The 27,685-nt window shown below is 39.3% G+C and overlaps 3 protein-coding genes across 4 annotated transcripts; 1 reads left to right on the top strand and 2 right to left on the bottom strand.

Moving 5' to 3' along the window:
• Positions 1 to 240: 240 nt before the first annotated feature.
• LOC134633499 (FERM domain-containing protein 6-like) lies at positions 241 to 4,568 on the bottom strand. The gene is made up of 13 exons (XM_063482330.1): positions 4,497 to 4,568; positions 4,142 to 4,232; positions 3,375 to 3,454; positions 2,796 to 2,854; positions 2,415 to 2,640; positions 2,177 to 2,332; positions 1,714 to 1,779; positions 1,540 to 1,608; positions 1,242 to 1,416; positions 906 to 1,058; positions 482 to 613; positions 366 to 388; positions 241 to 282 (listed from the first exon to the last, which is right to left on the bottom strand). Exons 1-13 carry the CDS (start codon positions 4,566 to 4,568, stop codon positions 241 to 243), a joined length of 1,344 nt encoding a protein of 447 aa, XP_063338400.1.
• Positions 4,569 to 5,409: 841 nt separating this feature from the next.
• Positions 5,410 to 23,888, bottom strand: gpam (glycerol-3-phosphate acyltransferase, mitochondrial). The gene is made up of 21 exons (XM_063482981.1): positions 23,633 to 23,888; positions 20,715 to 20,852; positions 20,408 to 20,527; positions 18,272 to 18,345; positions 17,365 to 17,478; positions 17,043 to 17,192; positions 16,846 to 16,945; positions 15,435 to 15,571; positions 14,940 to 15,039; positions 13,451 to 13,663; positions 13,114 to 13,227; positions 12,928 to 13,013; positions 11,971 to 12,083; positions 10,890 to 10,960; positions 10,167 to 10,434; positions 9,810 to 9,967; positions 9,292 to 9,369; positions 9,010 to 9,147; positions 8,695 to 8,884; positions 8,335 to 8,393; positions 5,410 to 8,248 (listed from the first exon to the last, which is right to left on the bottom strand). Exons 2-21 carry the CDS (start codon positions 20,796 to 20,798, stop codon positions 8,132 to 8,134), a joined length of 2,484 nt encoding a protein of 827 aa, XP_063339051.1. The 5' UTR covers positions 20,799 to 20,852; positions 23,633 to 23,888; the 3' UTR covers positions 5,410 to 8,131.
• Positions 23,889 to 23,902: 14 nt separating this feature from the next.
• Positions 23,903 to 26,586, top strand: LOC134633852 (large ribosomal subunit protein eL19). 2 transcript variants are annotated; one of them, XM_063482983.1, is made up of 6 exons: positions 23,903 to 23,927; positions 25,344 to 25,450; positions 25,540 to 25,662; positions 25,863 to 25,983; positions 26,071 to 26,181; positions 26,271 to 26,586. In XM_063482983.1, the coding sequence occupies exons 2-6, from the start codon at positions 25,345 to 25,347 to the stop codon at positions 26,395 to 26,397; spliced, it is 588 nt and encodes a 195-aa protein (XP_063339053.1). In that variant the 5' UTR covers positions 23,903 to 23,927; position 25,344; the 3' UTR covers positions 26,398 to 26,586. The 2 variants fall into 2 exon arrangements, with proteins under 2 accessions (XP_063339053.1, XP_063339052.1); XM_063482982.1 differs by lacking the exon at positions 23,903 to 23,927 and adding an exon at positions 24,263 to 24,366.
• Positions 26,587 to 27,685: the final 1,099 nt, after the last annotated feature.

Here is a 27,685-nt window from a genome sequence, read left to right as displayed (position 1 = left end):
TTTGTGGGCAAGATTTAGTCTGTATACATCGATCTCTGAAGTGTAATTACTGCAATTTTGGGCTGTAAAGTTTAGAGCAAGTTATAACTACTCAGGTCACTATGTGGCTTCTGTTTTAGCACATATAATGAGGTTTCCTCTAAGCAAACAAAATATAACGCTCAGCTGTATCCTTTCAGCATTTTAGCTCCATAACAACAAACTCCAACAGGTGTCTCCTTGTCTTGAGATGACTCTAAATTAGTCCACAGACATCCCTTCATCAGTTTTTTTCCACAGAACCTGAAGATCACAGAGAAGGATGTTGGCTTTGATGCAGGATCGTGCTGGAAATGTTCAAACAGACAGACCTGCAGTTTGCTCACCTGTTTCATTTCCATGGTGACAGCTGATTAAAGAGGACACAATATCACATGCTACACAGAACTAACACATGATTAAACTGTTATTTTAGAATGGTCTTAGTGGTTTTTGGACTAACCTGCCCAGCAAAAAGTGGGTAACATCAAAGGAGCGTCAACAGACACACCATGGAGCAGCTCAGCCAGCCAGGACACCTCAGCTGGATCATCAACAAACAACTCCTCTGATTCGTCCAACCACAGCTCAGACTCTGACATCAGTGTAAACAAACAACTGATTTTGAGTTCAAGGCAAAAGTACGACAGGTATGTTAAGAAAGTAGTTCTGCTTTCATTTGCCTAATGAACTTTTAAACTTTCCCTCTCGGTCACTTCAGCAACATCAGCTGTTTTCTTCCTTAATTAGGTCTGCAGACCTACTGCTGTAAACCATTGCTGGGTAGAATTAAACGTGTTTTTACCAGTTTCAAAACATAAATGCACAATTTGTTTGAGAGGCAAATGTTGCACCATCTACACAAACATTTCCTCCCAATAGCAGACCTGTTGTAGAGCCTCCGTCCTCCTCCTTTTCCTCTTTAAACCAGGCAGTAGCTGTTTCCAGTGCATCACTGCAGTCGGACATTGAAGATGTGAGGTTGCTGCAATGGAGACTCTTTCTTAGGCACGCTGTGTCGCAGATGTAGGCTTCTTTGGCTGAAGATAGACAGAAAAGAGAACACCTTTGGAGTGTGACTGTGTAAGAGACTATGATCTCAAATCTTTTTAAATTACTTAAAAGAATTATTGTTATTATTATTACATGATATTGGCTTCAGACCAAGATAACTGACTCAGTCGTGTCTTAGATAAGTTGTAGTAAAGTAAAGCCTTACTTACTCCCCATGTTTTCCAGCTGTTGGATGGAACTGACTGCATCTCTGATGTTCATGTGGAGTTGGTGACTGTCACGGAGGTGCCTCAGGATGTGTTTAGAGTGGAAAGCTGATTTAGTGTAATAAACCAGTTTAGGAAGGCACAAAGAGCCCACAGCAGTGATTTCAAACCTGTGCCCCTGAAAAGTAAGAGGCATACATAAAGAGGATGATCTCGTGTGTTACGGTTAAAGCTACATGCAGGTCAATGTGACCTTTAATGTATGCACATTTTGATTATAGTGCAGTCTTTAGAACCTAACCTGAAAGGTGAAGCGATCAATACCTGTCCAGGAGAAATCGTATAACAAAGATTGCTTCCCTTCCACCTCCTTAAAAAACACAAATTCAGATCAAGAATCTATATGTACATATGAAAATAAGTTCATAAACTTTATTTAAAATTATGTGTGAGACTGTCATTGAAAACAACTCACCTGGCAAATATGGACTCCTTTCACTGTCACACCGAGGAGGATTAAACTCCTCAGCTGTTTGTCCTCCTGTGTGTAAAATAATAGTTGATAAAGCAGTTTTTTTGTTTTTGTTTTTTTTAAAGCCATGGGCTCACATAACAAACATGACTCAAAAAGAGTTCTCTAAAATGACCAAGGGAGACAAATAATACAAGAGCATGCCAAAGGATTATTACCGGGGCTTTTTACGAGATCTGTAACAGTTTTCACACCCTGTAGGACATTTTTCTGAAGATTTTTTTGAAATGTACGATTTTATGGAGTGTCTGATATATTGTGACCTGTTTTCCTTTTCCTTTCAACTGCCTGGTAGCTCCATATTCAACATTTCAGGACATAAGTTTCTTAGTTAGTCTCTCCTCAACTAACTAAGAAACAGACATCCTCACATCAGAGTTCGTCCTTGTTTAACTGAAACACTGACCTCTCTCATCCTGTAGAAAGTGACAGGTCCATCCTGCAGCCTGTTGGCTTCCTTTATAAAGTGCAGGATGGCTTGCCTGCGGGACACCCCCCTCAGCTCACCATGCAGCACTGGGCTGTGCTGAAGTAAATACTCTCTCCCTCTGCGCTTTATGAGCTGAGAAGATGAGCACACACAGATATAAATAATAGTATTTCTGTCAAGGTAAGACTACACTTCTTTTTCTTTCTTTTTTTACCCATGAGGGGAAGTAATCTTCAGGGAGAAAGTAGCATCTGTGTTTTCTCTCCTGCTTCTTCTCTTCTCCATCTTCCTCAGTCTCCTCTCCCTGTGCCAGGTCGCCGACGTCAGCTTGGAGGGCAGAGGCTGCCAGCTGGAAGAACAAAGCCTCCTGATGGTGGCTCTGTGAACGCAGCACCTTCTGCCTCAGCTCAGTGTAGTAGAGCTGCTGCACTGTACTGCTCCTACAAGAAACAGGGAGGTTTTCTTTTCCTGTTACGAAGCCTCTCAGGTTGAGTCAGCTGTCTACTTTTCCCACAAATATTTTCACAAACTTAAACAACACTTATAGTGGAAATTATTAATCTTGTAAAAAGAAGGTAATGGAAAACAAACTTACAAAATTAGCAGCCCACTTTCTACATAATACTGGACTCTTAGAAATAAGATAAACGGGACCTGGAAAGGTGGAATGAGTAAAGAGAGTACTCAGTTTATTGTTTCTGCTATCAGACAGTCTAGTTAATATTTGACCAATATGATAAATCATTAAAAAAAAACATGGACATAAAAGAACTGTTAAAATAAGCCAGATCTTTCTAACATGTTTGACATGTTAGTCCATTGATGGACTTTATCTGGATACAGTGTTTTCACTGGGAGAAACATCTTAGTACTCATACAAGCAACACCTTCAGTCTTATCTGTTGCAGGTTTCCCCAGTCTTGTAAACAGCAAAGTTGCACAACTACTGAAACCAGCACCGGTGCATAACAATGAGCCACAACATCTACTTGAGATCATTTATATGCAAATCATCATGACTGCCAATAAAACCAGGAAAACCTGAAATTTTAAGTGAGATCACTAAATTCAGCTTTTAGAGTGTTGCCATTACAGCACGGAGCTGTTTGTAGATCTGGTGATTTCTGTTTCAACAGTGCAAACACTACACCAAGAAAAGAAATGGAACACTAACCATTAAAGATCCTTTGTTCCATCGTTTCCCAAAGTACTTGCTCAGCTTTTGGTCCAAATCAAGAAACAGGTAATCATTATCTTAAAAAAAGGCAAAAAAGCACACATTCAATCAGAGATGTCAGGCTCAGTTTAGGGTCAACATACAGCTCAGTTTCACACCATGTGGCCCAGAAAAGTAAAAATATTGACTAACAACCTATTAGTACAAAGGCCTTTTGTTTCCATTGCGTTTGCTCTGAAGAAGAACAAATACATTTTTAAAACATTCATACTTATGGGATCACAAACTAGCTGGTGTGTCTTAGATAGTGAGCGCAATTTGAACAATATGTCTCAGTTTTTCCACATTCAATAAATCTGCTGTCGTTAAAAAGAAATGCAACTGTCTTAATCAAAGAGGGGCGGCAAAGTTAACAGTTGAGGTAGTTTAGCTCCTGACACAACACATCATGCTGTACAGGAAAGAGTGAAAAAATAGGAAGAAAAAATTCAACATAACTTGCATGCTTAAGTAAAGTAACTCAGTTTTGGCCATATTTGTCCTGCAAACCATATGTTTGACGGCACTGCATGAAATCAACACGAGTCCATTTAACACGTGTTATCCCTCAGTAATGTTGTTTATGGCTGATAGGAGATGGCTTTCCATTTATCATATCTTACAGCAGGTTCACTCACTATCAGCAGCCTCCCAGAATCTCAGCGTTCCACAGTTAATGAATAAAAAACACTTGCTCCTGAACTCCCGAGCAGAAACTAACTGACCTTTCATAACAGCCAGACCAAACACTTGGAGATCACTGACACCAAGATGCTTCAACACACTGTTCAACACCTCATGGCCTCTGGCTTTTACCTATAAACACACAGGAAGAAGAAAGAAAACATAAAACATACTTAGAGTCCATGCTTTCAGTGTTTTGGCTTTCTTGCAAATACGTTTTTTTCTAATAAAATACAGTTTTAGCTCTTCCACTGTTTTAAAAATAAATATACCCTACTGACAGATCAATGCAATCTTAACATGAGTGTAATTTTGGTTTCTGTGTGTCCATGTGACGTGTCACAGTGAAATACCAAACAAGAAAATATGCTACAGAAAGGAGCTGCGGTCACTCACCGTGACAGCACAATCCAGGTGCTGCTTGTTCGGTAGAAGAACGCACACCTGTCGCCTCTGTTTGGTCCTCATTGCTACTAAGGCTTCGCATGGTCTCGATCCACTATATATCCTCCTCCCATCCTCCCATGGGCCTAACAAAGCTAGCCTCCCTCCTTCTTCAGCCTGACACATAATGATGTCTGTACAAACAGACAGATGCATCAAAAGTTGCGACATTACCAGATCTGCAACCAGAGAATTTAATGTATTTATTTATTTATTTAGCAGTTTGATCTCTTTAGAAATAAATAAACAAAATTAGCTCTAATGTGCTAATAATGTGTTTGCATCATTTGATTGCCTTTTACTTATTTGGACATACTGAGAGTTATTTTCACTCCAAATACTACAGCAAACTGAAAGATATTAATGTTTTGCAGAGAGAAATTGTCATGTCAGAAGCAGCTGTTAGAAGTACAGTAATGAACAATAACCTACCACCTACAGTTAACTGTGTCTGCTTGTTTATCTTTGGGTTTATGTTTCCGTATGTACTGAATATAGTCAGCTTTTTTAAATTTAATTTAATTTAAATTAATAGTTTGTTCTACAAGCTACAGAGTGATGGGATGTACTTAGTGTTTCATGCACAGTGTAAGAAGTCACGCTGTTGTTCATCTGAGCTTGTATTTAAATAATTGACCTGTTGAACTTTGAAACTGAAATATGGTGTATTCTCTCTTTAACATGACTATAGTTGATTCTTATTTAATTTTTCATTGCAGTTACCATTCCTAACTCATTTTTATTTAAGCATTAGTTAACTATAACCTTTTACCCCTTTCACACACCAGAAAAATAATCCACTCACAAACTGCTTTTTAGATATAATAGAAGAAATAAAAAGGCAACACCATCATTAATCTATCATTAATTTATTTAAAAACAAAATCTAACAATGCCAATTGTGCTTTGCTTCGATAAAGCAAAAAGAAAAGTGACATATTTTTAGTAGCTGGTGATTCTAACATGTTCTCTCAACTTGTGTATTTTTTTTCCAAGTTACCATCTACAGTGTTCTTTTGGATTCCCAAAATTATTAACATGCACAAAAAAAACAAGAAAAAACAAACAACAAAAGAATACTACAGTGCATTAAAAAGGCACCTGCTTCCCAGATACAGGCATTTATCCTACGTTATACAGAGTAGTGGGATGTGGTTAATGCAGCTTCAGTATCCCACAAGCAGTTCATTAAAAACTATAAATCTGTACCACGTCCATCGAGTATTCGACAATACCACAATGACCTTTTTAGATAACATTCAAGAGGTAACACAATTAATCTTCTACACATACAGCTCGCTTTCATCAACACAACTTACACGACGTACACAGCGGTAAGGCTGTAAAAGACCATTATTATCAGGTTGAGCAGAGTTCACATTGAAGTGCCGATGATTAAAGGCGACCAGAGGAAACATGCAGTACAGTACGTATAGTGGTTGGATCATGGCAGATGGGTCCCCTGGTGAGGAGACTTGTACAGACCGAGGGCTCAGAAATGCTAGAAAGCTTGTGACACTCTCAGAGCACATTCTTGTTTCAGTAACATACTCTTCTGTTCTTCCACATGCTTTAGGTGTCTTTCACCAATATGTAACTTTTTTTTTCATTTACAAGTTTAGAAAAATATGAAAAATAAACATTACAATGACCTGTAACAAGAAGTGCTGAACTATCACACGTATTTCCCAATAGAAATATTTATTTAAAGGTCCCAATTCTTGTATTGCCCTAACGCATCAACAAAGTCCTCACGATCATTCAATAATAATGGCAATTCATTACACTTCCTCCGACGCTTTCAAACATGCTGCTTCCTCTTTTTTTTGCCATCAAGAAGAGGAGCGGTGTACGTTTATATTCATGTTCACTGCAAACTGAAACTAAAAGACACTAAATATCGACTTGATTGACTTTGTATTATCAAGTTACTTTACAACAGAATTAGAAACTCGCAGCCAAATGCGCAATGCTGTGTTGTTTCACCATCGTACTTTAACTTCAGCCACTTTTTGTTCATGTTTTTAAAATTTCACAGTCAGGCATAATCTGACTTTTTGATTCCAACACTGAAACACTTAAATGTGTAAATGCAACTATAACAATAAGAATAAGAATAAGAAGAATAGGTAATATCTATTTACTAGCAGCCTAAACTCTATCATAATGTAAGTCAGTGTAAGATTGATTTTATTAAAGAATGTAACTAATGATGGAATTTAAAATTCCATTGCTATATCTAACATGAAAAAAGAATAATTTAACCCGGAAGTTTCGGATGACTGCATTTTTCCTGTTTCCTGTTTGTTTTTGACCTTACAGGGGTCTGTAAAGAGAACACTATACTGCACTCATAATTAGCCAACTGTTCAAAAGAACTGCACTATTTTACCACACTATGCAGCAATTTTAACTCACAAATGCCCAACTATTGCTCTTTCAGCAGCAATGCTATAAAGGCTATACAGCGTGTTTATGATAGAAGAAAAAAAAAAAAAGGTGGTAATCCCAAATATCTGCTTTCCCTGAAAGGCATGTCACAGAGTGTCTGAGCGTGTTGTTATTAGAATAAAAGTGGGTGTGATGGCTGGTATTCGTTACTTTAAGTGCTGTGCTGTGTAACATTCATCGAAAAGTGAGGTGTTCTGCAAAAAGAAAAGAGATCAAAGTCACTTTTCATATGAAAAGTGTAAGTGAATGCACTTAGATATTAGTGGTTTGAATGCACTTAACTGTAGGTGGACGTTGTTTTAGGCCTCGACTACGCCAGACTTTCAACAGGTATGTATTGCATTCGCTAAGTAAATATTGTTCATGGGCCAAACTGCACACTGATTGTTTTTATCTAAAAAAAAACCAGCAACTAGAAATAACTGACCTTCGCTGTATGGAGATTTAAATTCATAGATTTTGCCACTGAAACCTTGGATATGTACACAATTTGCAGGTCAACTGTATCTCTTGGAGTACAGCGAACTCTTCTCTTTAATTACACCACAGTGTAATAATTTCAGTGCACTATAAATGAAGTTGTTCTACGCTCTATGTACAGGCAACACATTTTAAACTGTAAGATATTAGAGTGCACTGGAGAGAATACGGCAACTTTATAAACAAGCACAAACAGTTAACATAAAAATGCCTCTGTTGTTGGTTATGTTTACAGTTATTTTATATGCATATTTTACTTGTTCACTTGTATAGACAAAAGGCAGGTTTGCTTTGTTCAGACTGCACGGTTAAATTTTTTTTTCTATATTAAAACCTTTTGACTTCTCCTGCAAAGTTCACAATGAACGATTCCTAGAGGGACCCCTTCAATACACGTGTTAAATCAACTGCGCGGTTCTAACACAGGAAGTCAGAGACTGAAACAAAAAGACAAAAAAAAAAAAAAAAAAACAGAAGAAAGGGAAGACTGGCTTCAAGTCTCTTCCGACTAACAGCTGATAGTTAGCTGCTTTTACGTGAAGGCACTTCCTGGTAAAGCTTTCCACAGAGTAGCACCTGGGACTGTTTAGAAGTAACCAGTAGAAGCCCTTTATTGGAAGGAGCCTGGGGTCCGAGCTGGGTGACGCGCGTCGCGGTCACAGCAGAGTGAAACCTAAGATGTACTGCAGGAGTTTGTTCCGATTTTCCTGAGGTAGAAAGGTGCTGCTTAGCTCCAGAGTTGTCACCTTGTTTTCTCTCCTCTCCTTTAGGACCTGGAGAATAAACAGAAAACAAGAGGTTCAGCTGGAGGACTCTGCACATCACCCAAATACACACATACAAATGCACACATGCTTACCCCGAGCTCCTTGAATGTCCTCACGGTGTTCTTAACCAGATAATGAGTTGCACTTTCACCTGAATGAAAAGAGAATAATATTATGAAGTGCTTGAAATACATAAACCAGAGACAGGATCTTACTTTTAAATTTTGTCACTAGCTAAATCCTTCTTTAATCTGATGGTAATTTCTTATTTTTCATGTGAATACTACTTATACTTTTGGACTTTATTCCCAGCACCTAAAAAAATCATGATGGAAAAACCATTTTCTCATTTTTAGCAATTTTCTCAATTCCAAGTGCGATGTAACACTAGAGAAGTTTTAAATTATTTTTTAAATACATTGTGCAGTATGTGGGCGATATTAAGATATTACCATAACCAGCCACTCCTCTTTCTGTGCGTGTGAGCAGGTATCTGAAGAGCCTCTGGGTGTAGTCGGACTCGACCATGGGCTGGCTCAGACTGTGGACGAAGATCGCAGCCCCGCTGTAGGCCTCCAGCACCGGGCTGAGCAGCCGCTGAAGGAAGACAAAGAACTCCTGGTGCTCTGCAGAAACACTCACCTGAAAGACAACACAAACAGACCAAAAGTCAAATAAAGTCATTTTTGATGGTGAACAGTGGATGTTTGGATGTGAATGCTGTGGCGATTGTGTTGGCTGCAAAATTCCAAATGGTCTAAGTATACCTTAAGGTAGCGATCTCTCTGCTCCTCTCCAAAATCGCTGTCCTCATCCTCTTCGTCACTTCTCCACGAAAGGGGCTCAGCAAACTTTTTGGGCCACGGCTCATCTGTGGGGCTTGGGCTCAGTTCCTCCTGGTCCTCCTGACGCACAAAAACAGATCAGATGATCTGAAAGTTTCATTACCCAATAGCAACTATCGCTAAGAGTCCTTCCCAAAACAACTTCTGACATTAGCCACCATGATCTGTTATTTTTGTCCAGCGGCTGACGGCCTGTAAACTCACCTCTGCCACATAAAGAACTCCATACTGGATCAGCCTGGTTACTGTGTCATGGAAAACCTGGTAAATGGTCTGGCAAGGCTGTGGGACAGACAGGAGAGATGTAGACACGCTAAAACATGAAACCACATAGGAGTTGAAAATGTAATTTTATAAACAACTACTTGTCAACAAACTTGTTCCATCATTACTAGTGTAAACTAATATGCAAACATTGTAAATAATCTTTATTTACAGCCTAGTTTAGAGTTACTAATTACGGTGACAGGAATGTCTTATATTCAGATGAACAATGAGACTATGACCACACAGAGATGAAGTCAAGGTTAACTATCTTGTCACAATTGCACAAAACAATGTCTGGCGCATATAAAAGGACTCTGATTGTAAACATGTCCACTGCTGAAGAAATGAGGCAGTGGACATGAGGTGGATGACAGCAGTAGTTATAATATCATAGACGCGTATGTAAAATATGTGCAGACATTTGGAGTGATAAAGATGGAATATGCAGGACTTACTGGTGCTACAGCCACCTCATTGATAAGGAAGTGGGAGAGACCAGCGGCCTTGCGGATGAGTCTCTCTTGACTTAGAAGATGACTACTGGGATTGCCAGGCTGGCGAGCAGACTCTGATTCCATGACCAGCTCTCGCTGCAGCGACAGGACACTACAGGCTGGAGAGGTAGAGGAAAACCTGTGTGTTTAGGACTGCTGAACTTAGATTTACTGTCACTTGTTTAACTTCAAACAGCAATTTAAACTAACTATTTTAAAAAAATGTATTATTCAAGCTTACACGTTCAGTATTTTTTTCTTAAATAATAACCACAATGATGAACCAAAACAGCACATAATACTGTTGGCATAACTTACCAATGATTGCATCAGAAATGAATACATGGAAAAGGCCATTGCTGTAGAAGTTGAGCTCAAAAAGCGCAGGTACAGTTAGACTAGGTGCGATGGTAAACTCTCCATTGCGATTAGAACTGCTGGTCACATTGAGGCAGTTCCCCAGGAGGTGGAGAGCACGCATGACCACGTCCTCTGAGTTCCCCGAAAAGCCCAAGTCAAAGTCTCGTGACAGGATCTCCTCCTTCATGTTGAAGAAGTCTTCCACTAGCTTGGACAACACCACCCCCTGACACAAAAAGGAGCAGAAAAAACAAACAAACAACAACATCAGAAACTTAAAAAAAAAAAAAAAGAATATTGGTGAATTATAATAAGCCCACTTCAAAATAATAAAAGTCAAGAAACGAAGAAAAAAAACTACAAAAGGGCTTTTGGGGTTGTACGCAGCACTGAGCAGATGTCATGACATTAGTGTGTCTGTAGAGGGCAGAGTCTCACAATTAATGCAAGAGGCGATGAAAGAGAATGCAGGAAGAAATACGATTTTCTAACAGAGTCATCTATTCCTATATTTATGACTTAAGTGTCATGCCCAGGAAGGTGCATACCTGCTAAACGAAAGAGGAACAAGGGGAAAAAACATACCAGAAGGGGTAGTAATAGCAGGATTTTAAAAAATGTGAGCTGGTGTATCTGGCAGTGACAGAACACGAGGAGAGAGGAGGCAACAGCTACACATACCTGTCTGTGTCTATACAGCAGTAGACAGGCCACAATGTGGGTCGACATGATTGCTGACGATTTATTGGCCGCTATGAGGAGGAGATACAAAAGGGTATAATAAGCAACACACAACAGAAAGAGAACAAAAAAAAAAAGCAGAAGTAGCAGAAGTACTTGTAATTAATTGAGACACCCTTAAAGCAAGACTACAATGCTGTAAGCCCCAAACTAAGCTGTGTTCAGTTCCTTTTTATATATGTATATATGTGTATATATGTATAGCATCCAATCATAGCAGATATCAAGTCAGGAAAGTTTACAGAGTATTACAGAGACGATTCAACCTTGAGCGTGATTAAGTGTGGACAAAAAAAAAAAAAAAAAGTCTTTTAACATAAAGAAACCTCAGACAGAACCCAACTCAAGGTGGGTGGCTGTCTGATTTAATAGGCTGGGGAGAAAGGATGTAAAAAAGCTATATACCTGTGTTTTCTTATATATAATTTTAATTAATTCATCAGAGTTTGACTTACTAAAAATAAAATCTTAAATAGGCCCAAAAGAGCTGATTATATTGATAGCACTCAAAGGCAGAAAGAAAGAGTATGTGAGGGAGTGTGTAAAGACAAAGGTTACTACAGATCACCTCAAGTAGTAATCAAGCCTAGAGGTGCAGGACATTTATGAACAGCTAAGCTGGTACTGCATTCTTCCCCCTCCCCTGTGCTTCCATCCTCCCCTTCACCTTATTGGCTAAAAACAACATGCCATCCAGCTGGTGGCTCTGTGATAGGCTGTTGGTTTAAAAAAAAAAAAAAAAGCAAGTGTAGGAGAATGCAGCTGAATGAGCTGGGGAGAACCGGTTTCTGGAGTGCTATCCCAGGGCAAAACACCCCGAGTGATGTAAAGCGGATGGACTGATGCTGTGCTGTATTTCATGAGTGCTGCCTTTGTGAGCAGGTGCACCTTTAGCACAGGATGAAAAGGAGACTTATGTGCATATTTAAGGGATGGGGGGGCTTACTGAAGACTTTAAATTATGATTCCTAGTCATCATGCATGTAGTAAACCCACCATCTGCGGGTTGTGATTTTCTTACTAAAGAGAACGTGCTTGGCCAGGTTGTTGATAAGCTGTCGTCTAGAGATGTCCTCGGGCAGCTCTCTGTTCACCAGCTCTTCCTCCTGTCCATCAAACAGCTGAGCATCAGGCCTGGAAGGATAATAACAACAAGCCAATGTGTTTTTTTACTGTCACACACAATATGCATAATTTAAGATGGCAGTTGTCATGTCCAAACACACACCAGCTCATCTTTCACTCCTATTTTTGGGAGCTTGCAGTGTAAGTAACCCCCAATAATGTTAGAATATAATAATATTAGGTACTGTAAAATGTAATACACATTAGAATATACAACCACTACACGGGGATACAGTATTTAAAACCCAAATAAACATAGATGAATAAACAGACAAAAAAGGAACAAAGTGGCGTGAGAGTGCCCTGTGTCCGACTTCTCTACAAACAATCTGCCCCTGCCGTTAAAAAAGTACTTATCTGATCTCAAGTTAATAGCTTACCAATTATTTGTCATCATTTATCTAACATGACCTCAGGGTAGTTATCTTACTCATTTACTTCCTGGCTTTTGCCAGAGTCATTGCATGTCTCATCCAACCGTGCCATTAGCAAAACGTGATATGCCACTACTTCACGTGAGTGTTGAAAAGAGTCTTCCATACAATTTGTCTCCAAAGAGTTGAGATGGTTGTTAATCACCACTGTTGGCACAAGTTTTGAAACTGACTGTAGACCAGCTGGGGCAAACTGCAGTCATCCTAGCGACAGTGCTTTATCGCTCGTTTTTACTTTGAAGAGACAGCTTTGAACTGATCTGACCCCTGCCAGGGCTAACCAACGACCTGTTCTCAAATGTCACAGAGCCTGCCACGAAGTAGCAGGAGGGAGGTATAGAGCTTGGACATGAAGATTGTCCAGGAAGGTCATGACATGTGAGACTACGGAGTGAACGTGTGTGTATATTTGTACTAACTCTGCAGAAATAATGGTGGGCATCAAAGCATGTTCCAGAGATACAGGTGGTGGACTATGACGGCTTCTCTGGGTGTCCAAGTACTCCTATAATTGAAATAAATGTGACATGTGTATTCATAAATACATATTCAATTTAAAAAACAAACATGGAAGATTTTCAGCTCTTTTTAGTGTGATTAATCACCTTCAGGGAGAAGGGCTGGTTGAAATCAACACGGACACAACCGTAGTTCTTCCTCAGCATCCTGAACACACCACATGCTATTCCCCACCAGCTTTCGTTCTTTTTCGGCTTGCCCTAGAACAAGACAGACTTGAAAATTACCAAAAATATAGCTATAAGGACACAGCTGAAGCAGTTTGTGTCAAAACATGCTTGGCTCTACCACCAGAAACACATATATTTTCTTCAGTCACAAATTCAAAATCCAAGTAATTTATTTTATTGTGTATTTTTTTTTTGTGCATGATTTAAAAAAAAAAAACACCTTTGTTGCCACCGACGTCATCCAGACACTCACCAGCTGCTCACTATTGTAGTTTCCCTCAATAATGCGGTCATAGGAGATGCCAACTGGCACCACCAGCACGTCTCCGATGGCCCCCGTGCACATTGTGTCAACCACGATGGACAGCATGCCTGCACGTGCTGGAGATGGCTTACCACTGCGCGACCGAGTCCCCTCCAGAAAGACCTCCAAAAACTGCTGCTGCCTCAACAATTCCTCTGTGTACTACGACAATGACGAAACAGGGAAATGATCAGGTGAATACAGAAAAGGTGTGTGTCAGACAAATGAGAAAACACTGCATGTAAAGGTCACAGTATTTTTAGTGAAGATGTAATTTGCTGACATCCTGAAGCATGAAACTCGCTTAATTACAAGGTGACAGTCGAGTAAAGTCAAGGCCATGCCAGTACTGTAGTATGCAGGTTAATCATGAGTGGCGGCAACAACACATTTGACTCAAAGTGTAGGAAATCGGGTGCATGCTGAGGTAGCTTTGCTGTATAATGATATCCTCCTGAGTACAGTGTGTACACAGCTGTCTTAGCTATGCAGACACTTTTGAGAATAGAAGCTTTGTCCTGAAATAAACTCCAGGCCGTGGCATTCAAAGTAAGCCGGGACGTCTAGGTTCAGTTTTCATGGGAGCAACTGGAGTTAGAGCAGCATGTGACCTTTTTCTACAGCTCGCCTGTGAAAGCTAATTCCATTCTGGCAAGTGACACGTGCTTGCCAGATTAAAATCTCACTTTTTAGCAAATTAAATTACTTTGACCACTTTGAATAATTACAGCTGCAACTTGTGCACTCTTTGGCAAGACAAAGAGGTAAAATATGGTTTGTATAACAGGACTGAATTTCAGCTCATCATTTCTACTAGCTGCTCATGTCTTGAGCTGATAACTCTTATCTTAAGGACACAATACGAACCTATCTTACAAGCACAATACACTGTTAATTATTGCCAACCCCTTCTGAAGATACAAACTACGAAAATCTGCCACTCAGATCAACCCATGCAATTAAATAAACCACCTAAGTTTCCTCGCTATTTTGTAGAAAACACACTGAAAATCTTCCAAGTAGTTTTTGATGGCGAAGCACTAACAAAAACCTATGAATCTGCAACACAGGCCTGAACATCTACTTGTCATGTGATACAGAAAAACCTATAATTACTAATACTGGGTTACAACCGGTAAATAAAAGGTTAGATGACGTATAAGCCCACCCAATATGCTTAGAGAGCAAAACCGATGACACATGGGTCACTACAATAAAGGAAAGGAGCATATCTACCCAAACATTTAGTTTGGGCTTAGAAATGACAGGACTGTAGCAGAGTCAAAATAAGTTCTTTGGAAGACATAATGCTAATTACAAAGTAAAACTGGAAACAAAGACAAGGCTTAAATAACAAAAACATTTCACTCTCTCATTACTCAATAGAAAAGAACACACAGAGCAGAAAACATAAAGAAAACCCGCTCTGCAGACTTACTGCGTGCAAAAGCGATCGGTACAAAATGTCTTTCTTTCCATCTGCAGACTCCTCCATTCTTCGTCGTATGAAGAAACCTCCAAGTTTACGGATCAGGGTGCTGAAAACAAAAAAGTTTTATAAAGTAGTTTCCAAGCTTTTCAATGGGCAGCAACAGCGAGCACAAACTCCACAGCTGTCAGCAAATACAGTTTTAATCAGAAATTTCCTCAAGGTACTAATTTGGATTAAGGTGTGACTATGATGAAAAAGGAGGACAGTTTGATACCTAAGCACTTAAAATATAAAGATGACTCATCCTGACACTTCAGGGACCCATGTTGTAAATATCCATGTAGTACAAAAGGATCAGTGCTGAACCATCAAATGCTACTTGAAGCAGGATAAAAAAAGATTTAACTATCGAACATATTTCCAGGGAATTCTTTATTGTTTGAGTTAAACAGAAGTACACCTTATTTCCAGATCAATCTTCACACAAGGCCTCATGTTTACCTGAGGATGGGGATGCTTAAGTTGTTTCCAGCAGCAATGTGTGGGGCTTTGATGTTATGACAGAACAGAATCAACGTGATGAGCAGGTAGTCGATGTGGGATTTGTGAACTGGGAGGAAGACCATCGGCACATTTTGCTGCAAAGAAAAGAGAAATAAGCAATTTCTCCTAACACGTTTTTAAGAACTCTGTATGTGATCAATGTTGAGCACTTTTATTATCTATGAGAAATGTACAATGACAGAAAACACCTTGTAAATATCACAAGCAAGCACCTGAATGCATTCAGGTGTGTAAACACAGCCATGATGAACTGCTGAGGTTTAAACCGAGCATCAGAATGGGGAAGAAAGGTCATTTAAGTGATTTTGAACGTGGCTTGAGTGTTGGTGCCAGATGAGCTGATCTAAGTATTTCAGACACTGCTGATCTACTGGGATTTTCCTGTAAAGGAGAATACATCCAGTGGGTAGCAGTTCTTTGAGTGAGAATACCTTGGTGATGTCAGAGGCCAGAGAAAAATGAGCAGACTGCTTTGAATTGAATCGAACACTTGATTACTGCTGCAAGATTTGGATGGTAAGGTCAAAATCAGACATAAACAACATAAGGTAGGGATCCATCCTGCATTGTTCGGGCTAATGGTGGTGGTGGGGCAAATTTTCGTAGCAAACTTAAGATCCTGTAGTAGCAACTGAGCATCATTTAAACACTAGAACCTAGCTCCGAGTATTGCTACTCATCATACCCATCCCTTTATGGTCACACTGCACCCATCTTCCAGTGTGAATATCACGCCATGTAACAAAGCTTAAATGATCTCAAACTGGTTTCTTGAACATGACAGCAAGTTCACTGTACTCTAATGGCCTCAACAGTCACCAGATCTCAATCAAATGAAGCACCTTTACAGAGTGATGGAACGAGAGATTTGTATCTCAGATGTGCAGTCAAAACATCTGCAGCAACTGTGTGATGTTATCATGTCAACACTGTTCAAAATCTCTGAGGAATGTTCCCAGTACATTGCTGAATCTGTGCCACAGAGAATTAAAGCAGTACTGAAGTCAAAAGGGGGTCCAACCTGGTACTAGCATGTTGTACCTAATAAAGTTGAGTGTATATATAGTGCTAGTTTATGTATATTTACAATTATCAATCATTTACATTCATAAAGCCTCTTCAGTGGTCAGAAATAAAGGCTGCTTCGCTAGTTAATCGAGACACAGCAATCAGTGAAGAAGACTATGTAGATGAAGTACTACATCAGTTTTTGAGCTTTATCGGTTTAGCCGTTACAGTTTTCAGCAATCAAAAACAAGTTTTCAATATTAATGGAAAACACAGTCTTACTCATTTTGTGTAGCAGATTGTGCTGAGACAGTTTCTCATGTGTGTCTTTGCCCCTCACCTCTGTAGCAGCTTTCTTCACCATTTCCAGCTGTCCTTTGTGGATCTGGATGCTCCAGAAGAAGCCATTAAACAGCCTCAAAAGCACCCAACCAGTTAGCCTGATCCAAAGGAAAAATTAAGATGTAGAACAAAACACAACATAGAGGGACTACTAAAGGCATTAGAATATTGTAATAAACTAAAAAGTACAAATACCTAATGAAGGCTGGGGAAATGTTAGCAACCATCTCTTGGAGGAAGGTCCTGGCTTTCTGCTTTACTTTGCTGACAGCTTTGTGCTCCTGGCCAGGCTGGCTGGCTGCAGCATCCAAGTCTGTTGCTACTGTCACAATAGCATCCTCCACCCTGCAATCAACAAAAGAAGAACACAAACATAAAGCTGCCTCTTGTAACATTCAAAGTGATTACTTCATTTCTCTACTAAGATTGTTTCTATTTGTCCACCATATCACAAATTTAGCTATGATTAGAACATAAAGTTTGATGTGGGCTGCATTTCCTGTATCCTGACTTTTACCTGCTGTTGTTGAGCACGTTATCCACCATGTTCCTGGTGAACATGTCCTTGTGGACATCTCTCTCCACAACGAAAAGCACATAACTCAGTCTGCGCGCCAGCCAGCCCCGCTGTCTGCATGAGCACACACAGGAACACACTTGCATAAAACCACAAAAACGATACATATTTACATACGAGAAGAGATTCTCAAATATACTCAGATATATACTGTAAGCTGTGTTATAAACATGAGCCTTGCTTTTCGCACAAAAACATATAAATTAAAGATATGAATCAACATCCAGATAAGGGACAGTCAGGAAGACTTGCACGACTTTTCATGGTAATATCACATTTCCAGGAACTGCAGAACAATGCAAACCTGCATAACCCAAACACACAGCTTCATCATCAACAGCTGTGTTACAGGTCAGGTTTGCTATACCTTGATGAGCTTTTAAGTAACACAATACTGATTGTGTCAGGACAAAGCAAACGATGCTAACCCAACCATCCTGAGTACGGTACATCACCATCTCTGTTTACATGCTAATAGAACTAGATATTAACTTATTTCTGTTTTCCCCATTCATTTTGGAGCATGGTGGCATATATCTTACTGAGTATTGCCAACAAAAGCCAGCCACTGGGTGCATGTGTCTGGTATCCACTGACAAACACCGTAAATTATTCATCTGTCGACCTTTCCACAATTTCAGAGAGTCATCCTCTTGACTTAAATCCAGTTATTTTACACTAGTTGTTAAGAATTTCACTCTCAATCTGAGCTGCATTCAATGGGACTGATTAGAGATCAGAGGACTGACAAGGCAAGTAGAGACTTTCCTGTTCTGCCAAAGCACGACGTGAAGTTTCAGTTGAAGAATGTTCCTAAAGTGGAAGGGAAGTGATAGGCTCTGTTTACCTAGTGTGGGTTTCGTTTATGTAGATGACGTTCCGCAGACCCAGAGATGGAATACTGGGATTAAACAGTCTCTCCTGCAAGGAACAAAAAAGATAAAAAAAAATGAGAAAGTAACTCGAATCAGATTTGTTTTGCGTTACTTTAAAGCTTGTTATGCTTTAATTCTCGTTAAGAAAATAAATTTAACTAGAATTGAACCTTTTAACAGCTATTTTTTTATATTACTGCACTAAACCCAATAATGAGGTGTTTTAAGAATTGCTTTATGTCTAAAAAAACATTCCTAGAAAATGCCTTGCAACCACTTTTCACCCATATCATATAAACACAGGAAGACAACCTGAGATCCCACATATCATTTAATTAGCAAATTATATAATCAAACTAGAAAGTGCATTTTCTGAAGAAACTGCAGTGTGAATGCTTGAATCTGAATGTATGCACTGAAATGAATTAATTGCTGAATTTTAAGTTAAAAATGTTGAATGAGATGAAAAATACAGAACTTTTCACCTGAAAACAAAAGTGCTGAACTGCTAAAAGTTGAAAACCACACAGAAGAAGTTGGAAAATAGCTGAAAACGTTTTAATTGTAAATTAGAAAAACATAAGAAATGAGAAAGGACTATTAAGAGTCAGAAAACATCTGAATGAATATTAAAAAATCATATTCTTTAAATCACTGAATGACTAAAATGTGATCCCTCCACTTGGATCCACACAGTTTAAAAAGCTTAAATGTCTGAGCTTTGAAAAACACGGTGTTGGAAAGAGAACAACGACGGCGACGTTTTGAGGGTAAAATGATGGCTGTAGAGCAAACACTGTGGACAAAGCAGCAGTTGAAAGAGAAGTGTTTAAGATGAATCTTGGCACAGTGAGAGACAGAGCTCGTTAAGCAGGCAGGTGTGAGCCTGGTTGCTATAGTGACTGCACCCAATGGCTCCATACACACGGACACAGACATGCACCTCACTTTTGCTGCTTAAAATGAACAGAAAAGTCAGGCCGAAACAAATCGCTCCCAAATGAAAAGTACAGGTCGTATTGACAAAATTCTTTCACCGTGAGCGACGGCAACGTCTAGTCTACCTAATTCTCGGTTTTCATGGCGGTGGAGTTTATTATATGGACGTGGTGACAGTGGAAAGACACCATGCTCTTCTGATTTTCAAACGAACCTTCTGAGCCATTTTAACATTGGAGTCTATGGAGCAGTTGGAGGGAGTAGGCTGCGCATTGGTGACATTTATGAAAGAACCATAACACCTAGTACAATAGTAAACACATTGGATGAAAGAGGACAGCGATGGCTACGTTTTGAGGGTAAAATCAGACCGGTAGAGCTAACGCTGCGGACACAGCAGCAGTTTTAAAAAAGATTTTAAGATTAATTTTTTTGCTTCTCTCACTGTAGCAGTTGAGCTGTCTCACTCTGGCCCCAACATTCCGTCCCATACACACCCATTATAAACTCTGAAACGGCTGAAAAAACATCATGAAACTTAAACTGGAACTGAAGAAAAAGTATAAAAGATATTGAAAAGATAAATACAAGTTGAATAGTTGAATGTCTTGTCTTCGTTTTAAAGTTTGAATGGTGGCTCTATGTCAACGTATGTGGAAGTAGTAGGAGTTTAAAAATGAGTAAGTTGAATGAGGATTTGAAGGGTCTCCCCATTGAAATACATGGGAAATTTTTGTTGAAAAAAGTTGAATAAAATTAAAAATATAAATGTTAAAAATGAGAAAAATAGAAGCAGTCATGTCCTAAAGAAGAGGAATCTAACAGTGTTTGAATGGTTTTTCTAAGTTGAACGGTTTTGAAGTAGTAGGACTACAAAAAACGTACGGAATAGATAATAAAATAGAATAAAGATTACAACAACAATACTGTGAATGCTTTTACAAGCATTCACACTAATTAGATTTTAATGTATTATATGAATAATAATGACTTATCTAAAATTAATTTTAATTATGATTTTTTAAGAGGATTGCTTGTTTTTTTGAACAGCCAGGATAGATCGAGTTAGCAGGAACTTTCCGATTCCATGCTGGCCAATTTCTTTACAAAGGACCAGAAATCAGCAAATGAACTCAAGCCACAGTTAATTAGCTGTGATGTAATTTTACCCAGCTCTGTGGTGTACAGGAGTGACAGCAGCGCCCCACAAAGGGCCTCTTTCTGTTCAGCAGACCCTCCTTCCACGTGCTGGCGACATTACGCAGGACTGAAGGGCTGGTGCTGCGGTCCTTGAAATGCATAAAAAAAAAAGATTGATTAGGATGAAGCAAAAGCATCACATGAAAGGACTGTGTGTGCTGAGATGAGATTTATCGCCTTTCATCTTGGGGGGATGCATGGAGCTGTTCTGAATGTAAAATGAAAAAAACAAACAAACAAACAAACAAACAAAAAAACAACTTAATTGTTGCTTACCGAGTCTTCATTGGGATGTTTCCAGCGGTTACACCACTGCTCTCCATTGTTGACCTGCAGCAGCAAGCCATCTGACAGCTCCATGCTCTCTGCTGTCTCCTTCCTCTCCCTCCTGGTCACACACCACTAGCTGGCAAGCTGACAGCACACGCAAATACAATACAGTTATATTTTTTAATTTAAGTGATCAATGAATATTAGTGAGTAGCACAAAGAAAATGCACAGCGTTTAAATCCACCTGGTGGAAAAATACAACACTCACTGCAGCAATGTATTAAGCTACAGTGGGCGACATAGCTTATATCGCCTTCACAAGCTGCCTCTGCTCAGCATTTTGACTGCATGAGCAATGATGGTGAACAACCAGATGTTAACAGCTTCCTTTCAACTTTAAAGCCAAAAGTCAGCACCTCCCACATGAGGCATCGCTGTGCTATTCAGGCTCCGGTTAGACCTGATTTTCTAAAAAAAAAAGTAGGAAGTCATACTGGAAAAACCAACAAGATGCAGCAGATAACACCTACATTAATCACCCCAACATCTCAGACTGAATGCAGTCTGGTGGGACTAGTTAACAGAGAAGTCAAAGTTTTACTTCTTTAACTGATATGCGAGTAAGCCATTTTAAATAGCAGTGTGACCACAGATAGGGCAAAGACTTCCTCATTTTAGAAAACACAAACATTTTCAAACACCAAACAATGCACTTCTAAAGATGTTGATTAAGATCATCATCTGCCCTCAAGACACAGCTGTCGTACTCAACTCCAGCTGACAAGAACCTTAAATTAAATGCACAAACTCAGATATGTGCAGCCAAACTACCCTGCTCTTTTTTTGGTTTGGCTTAATGCACACATTAAATATTTGACAATGGAAAAAACCAAATAAGAGAACCAAATAAAGCCTTTAATTTGGGAAGCAGCAGGTTTATGGCACAGAAAAATTATCATTTTATCAAAGGCCTGCAGTTAGACTGAGTAACAACATCAACTACTATGTACGCAGTGATTTATTGGCTGAACAGTGTTATCTGACAAGTCACCAGTTCACCATGATTTCTCACAGAGACCCATTGGCAAACAACAACAAAACAAACAAAAGTAAAACGCCAGTATTGCCCAAGCTGACATTTTAACATGAGTATCACCTCACAGTTACACAACTGGAGTGTCCCTATCAGCGACTATGTAGAAATAGTCACTACACAAAATAGCAATCTAAAAATAACATAGTGGGAAGCTTTTCTTTGGCATTTTAAACATAATTTGTCTAATGTGCCTCAAATGACACTTTGCTTTTGTTACACACCAGTTGTCCTGCATAACACTGGTAAGCGTCCTGAAACAAAGTCAAAATTTACAGTAAACACACAATGCTGGAGGATTTTACAATGAACCAAACATAGCATAACCACTGAACCTTCCTGAAGAAACAAGGTAAGGGGATAGCTAGACATCAGTAAGGAAAGAGAGAAGATGTGAAGAGAACGCACAAAGGTAATTAAGAGAATGTCTCTGATTAGCCTGGAAATGAGTCATTTTATGAATGAATGCTTACACAGACTGTACAGTATGTGTGTTAGTTAAGGACACTGTCGCTCCATCTTTCTCTGAATAATACGTCTGACTGTCAGCAGACTGGCCTCTTCACAAAAATGTCCCTGCCTAACAAGCTTCAATGAATGAATGAACATTGTGACATTGTCCTCCTGTGGTGTCGCGGTTGTAGTAGGTGATGTGCACACAGATGAGGGAAGCAGGGATTTCAAAGGGGTCAACGGCCGAGAGTACTCCAGAAAAACAAAGACCTCCAAGAATGAGGAGCTTGAGGGATTAAATAACAGGTGAAGGTAGCCCTTACACTGCATTAAAGTTTAATGAGTACACGGTAAGAACATTCAACGTATGCAAATCCTATAAACTAATTTGAATAATTTTTATGGGATATATCTACATTAGTTTGTAGTAAGTTCCACTATCTGTTATAACGTTGTTAAACATTTGATTCAATCAGTAATTTCAAGATGAAGTAACATCAAGAAATGATTAAAAAAAACAACACGCTGAGGCGCTACTATCGAATTACACTGGCAAAGTATGGCCTGGGCCATCTGCCACGCAATCACGTTTTATTTACCTTTAGCAAAATCATGCCTGTTCATGCACACTGAAAACCACTGGGTTAATCCGGCAGACAGGCTCAGACCTGCCTTGCAATAAGCAGGTCAAACAGGAGAGGTCTCTTTGTGACAGATGGTCAGTTCAGATAACTAGCTGATCAGACAACAATAGCACCAACCAGCCATGCCCATGTCTAGCTTGGCCGCGGAAACGCGGTACTGTTCAGTTACAGCCGACACCTCCTAGAAACACATCATTAAAAAGTCTCCAGTTTGTGCATTTGGATGTTGTTGCGTAAAGTTATTAAAACGTGATGTGAGCAGCTTCCGTGACCGTCTGTGGCACGCTGCATGGCATGCTTCCGAGCTTCATGAGGCACATCTCATCTTACAGCTAACGCCGGTACTCACGATGGTCTCCAAGACAGGGGTGACTTTAACCTGTCCTCCACTCGATGTCTTAATCTAGTCTGAATCTTAAATGATTAGCATTAGCCCGGTTTACCTCAGTCCGGGTGAGACATGGAAAAATGTCAAATCCCACATTGCCGGGGGTCGTCTCGAACTCAATGTCAGTGTAAAGTTGGCCGACTATGTCGTGTTTTACTGTGAAAAACGACTGTAAATGATAAGTAATTATCTCTCACAACCGTGTCAACAAGTCTATATTAACGACACAGTTACTGTTTCTATGACAGGACAGGACCGGCGTTAGTAACAGTTACTAATAATGCAACGATGTAGCTGTTAGCATTAGCTCTCCAGCCACGCTCGCGAGAATGGACTCTCACTTACCTTGACAACAGTGTTACGCTGAGTCATATCTAAAATGTAAGCTTATCGACAAACAGCCGGCCGCTGAGTATTTCGGTGCGCTTCTTTTGTAACACACTAGCTCCACTGTCCTTGGTACACCGGACAGCACAGCTCTGACACACGGGGATGTGTGACAGGAGGGAGGACCACTTGCGGTGGTTTTGTTTTGGTACAAGCAGCGGCGCCGCTCTGCCACCAGCCAGAAGAGGGCAGCACGACGCCACTTTGACCACTTTGCGTTGCAATTTGACAACATTGAACACTTAATATAAAGGTGCGTTAGTATTTTTATTTTTTATTTTTGTCCATTTTTTATTTGATGTGGAAATGTGTCATCTTGACAAAGCTTTTTTTTTCCTTTTTTTTTTAAAGCTGTTTTTAAAATGCAGTCTTTGAAACATTGGGTTAACGCGCCCTCCAGTGGGCGGATTGATACAAGCATTTTATCGGACCGTACCACTCTGCTACATCAATAGGGTTACTGTGGCTTATTTTAAGACGCAGTAAACCAAAGCCAAAATATTACGATTATTAATTATTTGTTATTAATTATTAGTTAATTATTTAACTATTCTGTCACTTCATAAACACTGGCTGTATTTACATTTCTATATATTACAGCCACAGTTGTCTCACCCATGGCAATGGCTATAATGGTAGTGTCACAGACGTTCTATTTCCTTCGTTTCTATCAAGCTAGCGGCAGCCATGAGGTAAGCTGTATATTTGAAATTTAATTAAGCTTTTCATTTCCAAGCAGAGTTTAGGAAGTGTTAGAGATTTTTTTTATTTAAAACAGCGGGGAGAACTGTCTAGATGACTTTGAGTGAATTCGCTCATTTCTACCAGAATGCGTTTATGGCCTGTGTTGGTAAGCAAACTGTGCTAATATAATGAGACATGTCACAACATGTTAGAAGACAGCCCGTCTACTGAGCCAGGCATCAGCTGTAAAGACTGCAGTGTTTTGACTTTTTTTCAACAAGCTGACGAATGGATTCAGTGAAATAAAACAGATTTAATAATGAAAGTCAATTATCTCGGCAAGATAGAGGTATTACTTGTTGTCATGTGTGTTGGTACTTGGGCTACAGTCTCCTTCTCCCAAGTGGAAAACCAACCAGTAAACAAACAAGTTTACTGCACATCTAAAAGTCAGCAAATGACGTTTCAATCTTTTACAGCCTTTCATAAAAAAACACTCAAATGGGAGTTCAGTAGCTGATTTGTCCATTTATGTAACAGTTAGTTTATGACACTCGAAGAAAATAATTTAAATGGTATTTAGCGTTAGGCGCTGAACTGGTTAAGGTCACACCTTCTTGTATAGGCATAAAAAATTAGGTATGAAGTAAAAATGGCTTATGAACACAATCGAGAGTGCTTCTTAGTTGAATGGTGATGGGTAGGCAAAGTTTATTCCATCCTAATAAATAAGATTGTACTACAGAAACGTAGAATGTGACATATTTTTTTCATGTATGTTTTCTGTAACTACCAGAGTGAATTAGTAATTCTATTACTAAATTATATCCATTATTATATATATAAATCATATTAGATTAAACCAAATCAAATGATACACTTCTTGTTGCTGTAATATTGGGGGTTTTGTTTGTTTGTTTGTTTTTTATTTAGTTGTATAAAAACTATTTCCTACAGTACTTATATAATGATTTTGCTCTTCCAGCATGCTCAGGCTCCAGAAGCGCTTGGCCTCCAGTGTCTTGCGCTGTGGTAAAAAGAAGGTGTGGCTGGACCCCAACGAGACCAATGAGATTGCCAATGCAAACTCTCGTGAGTTGTTTCCTTTGTGGATTTATGTAGTAGGCTCTGGGCTCCTGAAATTTACGCTTTTATTTAAATGAATTTTATTTGGGCTACAGGCCAGCAGATACGAAAACTGGTAAAGGATGGACTGATCATCAGAAAACCTGTGACTGTTCATTCCCGTGCACGCTGCCGCAAGAACACGCTGGCACGCCGCAAGGGACGTCACACGGGTTATGGTGAGTAGTTAGGTTATTGTTATCTTTCCCCAAATTTGTTTTCGCTAATAATGTGGCTAATAATTGCTTATTTGGGAAAAGAAAATCAAGCGGTGTGTACATGTTAAGGACTGCTTATAGAAACTGCAAGAAGTAGTAGTTTCAGTATGAACTTGGAGTAAGATAAGAGTTTTATTTCAGTAATATTATTTCCTTTCCAGGTAAGAGAAAGGGCACGGCCAATGCTCGTATGCCGGAGAAGTTGTCATGGATGCGGCGCATGAGAATTCTGCGACGCCTTCTTCGTCGCTACAGGGAGTCCAAAAAAATTGACAGGCACATGTAAGAGTGAATGTCAGTACTTGCTGATCATGAATAAGGTGTTATGTCAATTTCATTGATAGGAGAGTAATGTTTTGTGTCCTCCAGGTACCACAGTCTCTACCTAAGAGCCAAGGGTAATGTCTTCAAAAACAAACGCATCCTGATGGAGCACATCCACAAATTAAAGGCTGACAAGGCTCGCAAGAAGCTCCTGGCGTATGTTTCCACTTCTTCTTTTTTTGTATTATTTCACTCCAAGCGCAGCAACATTTATACACTGAAATTAATTTGTTTCTGTCCTGCAGTGACCAAGCCGAGGCCCGGCGCACAAAGACAAGAGAAGCCCGCAAACGCAGAGAAGAGCGTCTCCAGGCCAAGAAAGAAGAGATCATCAAGAACTTATCAAAGGAGGAGGAAACTACAAAAAAGTGAATCTAAAATGTATTAAAATCTTGTGAGGATCAGCTTTTTGTTGTGAATAAATTTGGATAAGAGAAAATATCATCAGTAATGTTCTTGCCTTGATATTAAAAATGATTTGACATGAAAAGAATACTTTGGAAAATATTTCATTTTGATTATGATTTATATATACCTGAATAAACAGAGGTGAGAGAAGCCCTTTTCTTCTTTTAACATGGCCATATATATTGTAATATGACTATGAAAAGACAGCAAACTATACTTCTGAGGTAATGTTCTGAACACTACAACAGGTGGCAGCAGAGTACCAAATACATCTATGTGTATGTCTACTCATTTTAGCCAGAGGAAATTAAACTAGAAAGAACTGGTAAAAATAGTCATTTTCAATCAGCAACTTGATCACGCAGCACAGTATTCCTGACTGGTACTATTAAAAATGGTAGATAAGCAACTTAGTAACAACAAACACAAAGATCTTCCACTTTTTCCACATACAGCTTACAGTTCAATTTGTGTTCATTCAGCAAAAGCACTGCAAGCATTTGTGCATTTTTAGGAAGGTAGAAGTAGCAACAATTTAGCTGCTGTTGAATTACATATTTTATAAGGCAACTCCTGAAACATCTATAAATATAATAGTAACTTCCTCGCTGAGGCAAATGTTCTCAAGTCATATTCATCCTTAGAGTATGGGCATCTGAAGTTTGGGTTGGATGCCATGCAGACTCGGCTGATAGTGAGGAGCAGTGTTACGTAACAGGAAGCCCTCACCATACTGGATTTTTCTGAAGATGGCCTGTAAGGAATGTGTTCGCATTAACTGGCTGTAATTCTATAACAAAGTCTATTAACTTTGTAAAGCAACTCGTGCACCTCATGCATTATTAAATGCTCAATGGTTTGCTCCGTAAAAGCTTCTTATTTTAAATTATTTTCCCTGCTTCGTTTTTCCTGAAAGCAGGCACCAAAGTAGCAGAAGCTCAGACAACCACCGTTAGCCCCATTAAACCTGTGCTACTGACACTCCAGACATCCACTTATTTCTTGCTTGAGCCTTGAAGGATTTAATTTTTCATGCATGCAGAAGAAGGTGTGACTGAAGTATGCAGATGCATCCAGTGGTAACTGGGACAGACAGGCTGCTGCTGTGCTGTGCAAGTGTGTATGCATGAGAGAAAGGGGAGTTTTTACACTCCAAAGCACATTCAGCATTTCAGATCATTGTAAATACAGGAATCTAGAAAATAAAAAATAATCCCTGTACACTTTATTGGAGTGTAAACTCGTCACTTAA

The sequence above is a fragment of the Pelmatolapia mariae genome, linkage group LG8, assembly GCF_036321145.2.
Source record: "Pelmatolapia mariae isolate MD_Pm_ZW linkage group LG8, Pm_UMD_F_2, whole genome shotgun sequence".
NCBI classification, from domain to species: domain Eukaryota; kingdom Metazoa; phylum Chordata; class Actinopteri; order Cichliformes; family Cichlidae; genus Pelmatolapia; species Pelmatolapia mariae.
This window is presented reverse-complemented; position numbering and strand designations above follow the sequence as displayed.